Here is a 5,451-nt window from a genome sequence, read left to right as displayed (position 1 = left end):
ATTTAAAAATAATTTTCAGTTCCTTTTTTATCATTATTATTATTATTATTATCGTCATCATCATCTTGCTTTGTAGATTTGGGAAGTGTACAATCAACGTCGGTGTGTGAGGACATATTTGGGACACAAACAAGCAGTCAGAGACATTTGCTTCAATAACGATGGCACCAGTTTCCTCAGCTGTGCTTATGACAGATATTGTAAACTCTGGGATACTGAAACGGGTAAAACCCTTTTTTTTTTTCATTGTTCGTCACATTTGAAATACACCACTTTGACACAACTTTTAACCTTTTTTTTGCTTCTTGTTGTTTAACCCCAGTTCAGCCTTGGTCAAAACATACCTGTAATCAAAGGTATTCCTTTGATGAAAACTTGAGCAAGTGTCTGTTATACCCTTGGTCTAACCAAAGCCTTGTGAATAGATTTGGTCAGTAGAAACTAAAAGAAGCTCATCTTGTATGTGTGTTGTGTATGCATGTGTGTTTGTGTAGGCCTAACTCATCATCATCATCGTTTAATGTCCGCTTTCCATTCTGGCATGGGTTGGACGATTTGACTGAGGACTGGTGGAGCCCGAAGGCGACACCAGGCTCCAATCTGATTTGGCAGAGTTTCTACAGCTGGATGCCCTTCCTAATGCCAACCACTCCGTGAGTGTAGTGGGTGCTTTTACGTGCTACCGGCACGAAGGCCAGTCAGGCGGTACTGGCAACAGCCACACTCAAAATGATGTATTTTACGTGCCACCGGCACTGGCAACGATCTCGCTCGAATGTCTTTACACCGGCACATTAGCTGGGCACAGGTGCAATCACAATTTCGCTTTCGCTTGCCCCTACACCTAATAACCAATTGATTTAGCAATCCAGGCTTCATCTCTGTGAGGTGGGGCCCAGTAATGTTGTTGAGAGGAAGGCCCCAAAACAGCACACATTCTCTCTTGATGACTCCATAAGCTTGCTAGCATCTTGTATGCAGAGCTTTGAACTAACAGCACTTGCATCTGCAAGTTGTTTGCAAAAAAATCAAGCAGTGTCATTTATTTCCAGTATTCTGCAAAAACATGTCTGGCCTTAGAAAAAATTGCGTCAATGAATTCTGTCTGACCCGTGCAAACACCAAGATGCTCATACACACACACATATGATGGTCTTCCACACAGTTTCCATTTACCAAATTTATTCACAAAGCATTGATCAGCTTGGGGCTATAGTAGAAAACACTTGTTCAAGGTGCCACTCAGTAGGACTGAAACCAAAACCATATGTACACTCACATTCCTTTTTCTCTCTTTTGCACACACACACACACACACACACACACACACTTTCAATGTCTAGGTTTGAACCAGTTACCCTTGCTTTGTACTCAGGTACTCTGCCTCCTCCTCCTCCTCCTCCCTACACGAACTGTGCTAAACGGAGAAGATCGTTTCTTGCTGATCTTCTGTGTTGACAGAAAATATTTTACCAGTTCATTTATTTATACATCATTCCTCGACAACAATCTGACATCAACCATTACCTAACTCTAACAGCAACAACATCAACCACCTTAACTGCAACAACAACAACAACAACATCAAAAAGACAATAACAACTACCTCCTAACTCTTCATTATCTGGGTTATTCTGACATTTCTGCTCAAAACACAACACCTCTTTGATGTTTGTGTATGTGATAAAGAGGGAGGGATAGAGAGAGAGAGAAAGAGAGACAGAGAGATTGAGATGGGTAGGGGTAGGTATGTTTGCATAAAGGTATATCTGGGATTTGGGGGGTGGGGTTATTATATTTTGCTGTTGTTTTTTGGGTGATTTTTGTACATTTTTGTTTTACATTCTTGACGACATATTCTTTAGCCTTTCATCTTTTAGTGTTATTGTATATTATTACGTGTGTGTGTTGTGTGTGTATGTAAATATGTACACCCATCTGTGTGTGAACTGCACAAAACCTACTCACCTCACTCTCTCACTAACTGAATCCACCTTCATTTGTTATTCTCATCAAAATACCAAACTCTCATTACTTTGCTGTCTTTGAGCAAATCAGTTGGTCTGAAGTAAATTAAGGAATCACTTAGCAACACTTACCAAATTCTTACATGTATCTCTTGTTTGTTTAGCATATCATCTTGCTTCTACGAGCTAGAGCTTCAACCTTGCTTTAAACATGAGCCAACCACAAGCACCTCTAGGTGGTTGATCAGGTGGGAGAAATAGCAGCTAAACCTCCTTTAAATCACAGCCTATTGTCTTAACGAAATAAAGGACATGTTGGATAATGTAATTGTAGGATATTGCCTTGCTTTGGGTCCTCAGTTCCTTGTTAGTGTTCTAGGGTGGTGAAATGGTAGAATGCATCACATTAGTTGTTCCAGCTCTGAGTTCAAATTCCACAGAAGTCAACATTGCCTTTCATCTTTTGGAGGTGGATGATCAATAAGTAAGGCCTCCAGACATCTCCCCTGTCCCACCCTCTCTCTCTCTGAATAGGTTACAATGTGCCATGAGAAGGGTCATGGAAGACCACTTGTAACCACCCTCTTTCAGAAATGGAGAAAGGTTTGGTTTTTTTTTCACATGCTGGGTCTGGGGGAAAGGGCAGTGCCCTGCCCCAGCAAGGCCTTCTGGACTAGTGAAATAAAACTGAAGATATTGTTGTTCTTTCCAAACCTTAGTAAGTCAACATTTCTACAAAGAAAGATATCAACAGAGAGGGAATTTCATTGACTAACATTCTGGGAAGGAAGGAAGGAAGGATTGGGCCTAGTGATTAGTTTTGTTATTTTTGTAATTTTTTTTTTTCTATTTTGTAGGTAAATGTATTTCTCCCTTTTCAAGTCGTAAAGTACCGTATTGCGTGAAATTCAATCCTGATGAAGATAAACAGAATTTATTTGTAGCAGGAACTTCAGACAAGAAAATTGTTTGTGTAAGTAGAGAGCATCTTCTTTTGATGTGTGTGTGTGTGTGTGTGTGTGTGTGTGTGTGTGTGATTATTATTTACTGTTATCTCTTTTCTTCATCTTTCTTTTCTTCCCTCCCTCCCCCTCCACTTTTTGGCTGCGGTCATAGTTATTTGCTGCAGTATTAGAATTCAAGAAACCGCAAAGTGAAATACATCTGTTGTCGTTGTTGTTGTTGTTATTCAAATATAAAAAATAAAAACAGAAAAATAAAAGGAATCCATATTGTGATGATTCTCACTGATGTCACCTTTGTCTTTCATGCTTTTTCCATCAATAGAATAAAGTACCAGTTATGTATCAGGGTCAGTAGTGTTGACTGTCCCCTCCTTCCCCAATTGCTGGCCTTGGGCCAAAATATGGAACCATTATTATTATCATGGAGTGAGAGAGCAACACATGCCGTGTGTGTGCATGCATGCATCTTTGTGTCTGTTTGTTCCCTAGATAACCAGTGTTGGTGTGTTTATGTCCCCATAACTTGGCGTTCAGGACAAGAGACTGACAGAACAAGTACCGTGCTTTAAAACAATAAGTTCTGGAGTCGATTCATTCTTCAAAGCTGTGCCCCAGCATGGGCACAGTTTCACGACTGAGACAAAGTAAAATATAAATGATAAAAAGTGTTAACTCAAAAAAGAAGGTTCCGGAATGTTTCCAGCAATGGAAGCAATGCTGGATAAAGTGTGTGGTTTCAGAAGGAGATTAAATGCTGAATTGTAGTTTTCTTTTTATAGCCTGTCCGGATGCTTTTAACTCAGGCTTAGTATATGCCACACCCAGTGCTTATTGTATTTTTAAACACCACATGTCCATTGGGAGTATTAACTCCAGACAAATACCACAGTAATGTTTATTTAATTTCCTTCTTTCCCAGTGGGACATTCGCTCTGGTGATATCATGCAGGAATATGATCGTCATTTAGGCGCTGTAAATACCATAACTTTTGTTGACCAAAATCGCAGATTTGTTACAACTTCAGATGACAAAAGTCTCCGTGTCTGGGAATGGTAAGTTCCATGATACAGCAATTTTTAGTGCTGGATTTTCTTTTTCTTCTTTTCCTTCATGTCCTTTTTTTTTTTTTTCCGTGATGATAATAATAAAATAATGATTGCTAATTTTGGATCGCAAAATGGATTGTCTATCATTATATCATTTCTTGTTTCAGTCCTTCAGTGTTGTTTTGTCTTATTTTCAGGGATGTACCAGTTGATTTCAAGTACATTGCAGACCCTTCAATGCATTCCATGCCAGCTGTCACCTTGTCACCAAACGGTAAGTTTCTGGTGGGAGTTTTTCATATTACGATAAGAATGTAGATGTGAATATGTACTTTATGTCTACAGGCCCACACCTTCATTTGCTTGTTTATTTCTCTGCATATTAATTCTTCAGCTGTCTGTGAGAACTCCTGTATACTCACGACCTAGTTCTCAGCTGTATCTATTGAAGAAGACTTAGAAAAGAAATTTCTAACATGGAAATAAAGCTTAGAATCAAGAAGTTTCAAAGTTAACATCACTAAAGCAGAATAAAATTCTGGGTCACAATGACCTCATACTTGCTCAAAATAACTTAGACTACCTCATCAGCATGACATAGACCACAATATTGCCATACTATGTTACTATACTATTTTGGCACTCCTTCGGTTACAATAACGAGGGTTCCAGTTGATCCGATCAGTGGGACAGCCTGCTCTTAAAATTAATGTACAAGTGGCTGCGCACTCCATAGCCAAACGTGCCCTTAATATAGTTCTCAGGGAGATTAAGCGTGACAAACAATGTGACGAGGCTGGTCCTTTGAATTACAGGTACAACTTGTTTTTGCCAGCTGAGTGAACTGGAGCAACATGAAATGAAGTGTCTTGCTCAAGGACACAACACACCTCTGGGAATCGAACTCATGAACTTACAATCATAAGTCAGCTACCCTAACCACTGAGTCACACACCTTCACTATGATATTACTGTAGTGAATATACATTAACATATAACATGCGGTCAAAATGACCTGTAGCATATTGATAGAATAATCCTTTCTATTATAGGCACAAGGGCTGAAATTTGGGGGAGGGGGATAGTTGATTACATCGACCCCCAGTACTTGACTGGTACTTAATTTATCGACCCCAAAAGGATGAAAGTCAAATTCAACCTGGGTGGAATTTGAACTCAGAACGTAAAGACAGACGAAATACCGCTAAGCATTTCGCCCGTCGTGCTAAAGATTCTGCCAGTTTGCCACCTTCATATTTTGCTCGAATAATACATAAGACATTGCTATATTTAAAAAATTCTTTTTTTCTAATTTTAGGGAAATGGTTAGCGTGTCAATCGATGGACAACAAGATCTGTATATTCAATGTTCTCAACAGATTTAAATTCATGAAGAAAAAGATGTTTACAGGGCACATGGTAAATATAAAGTTTTTTTTTTTTTTTCTTGACAACACGTGAATTATTTTCTC

At 39.1% G+C, this 5,451-nt stretch overlaps 1 protein-coding gene across 1 annotated transcript in view; it reads left to right on the top strand.

Moving 5' to 3' along the window:
* Nucleotides 1-5,451, top strand: part of LOC106870024 (pre-mRNA-processing factor 17) — a 72,967-nt gene that overhangs the window by 62,038 nt on the left and 5,478 nt on the right. Inside the window, exons 8-12 of the mRNA XM_052974345.1 lie at nucleotides 77-224; nucleotides 2,825-2,940; nucleotides 3,852-3,985; nucleotides 4,177-4,253; nucleotides 5,298-5,398. Coding sequence (XP_052830305.1) covers nucleotides 77-224; nucleotides 2,825-2,940; nucleotides 3,852-3,985; nucleotides 4,177-4,253; nucleotides 5,298-5,398 — 576 coding nt within the window. The remainder of the gene's footprint in view (nucleotides 1-76; nucleotides 225-2,824; nucleotides 2,941-3,851; nucleotides 3,986-4,176; nucleotides 4,254-5,297; nucleotides 5,399-5,451) is intronic.

This window comes from Octopus bimaculoides, chromosome 18 (assembly GCF_001194135.2).
Source record: "Octopus bimaculoides isolate UCB-OBI-ISO-001 chromosome 18, ASM119413v2, whole genome shotgun sequence".
Taxonomy (NCBI): Eukaryota; Metazoa; Mollusca; class Cephalopoda; order Octopoda; family Octopodidae; genus Octopus; species Octopus bimaculoides.
This window is presented reverse-complemented; position numbering and strand designations above follow the sequence as displayed.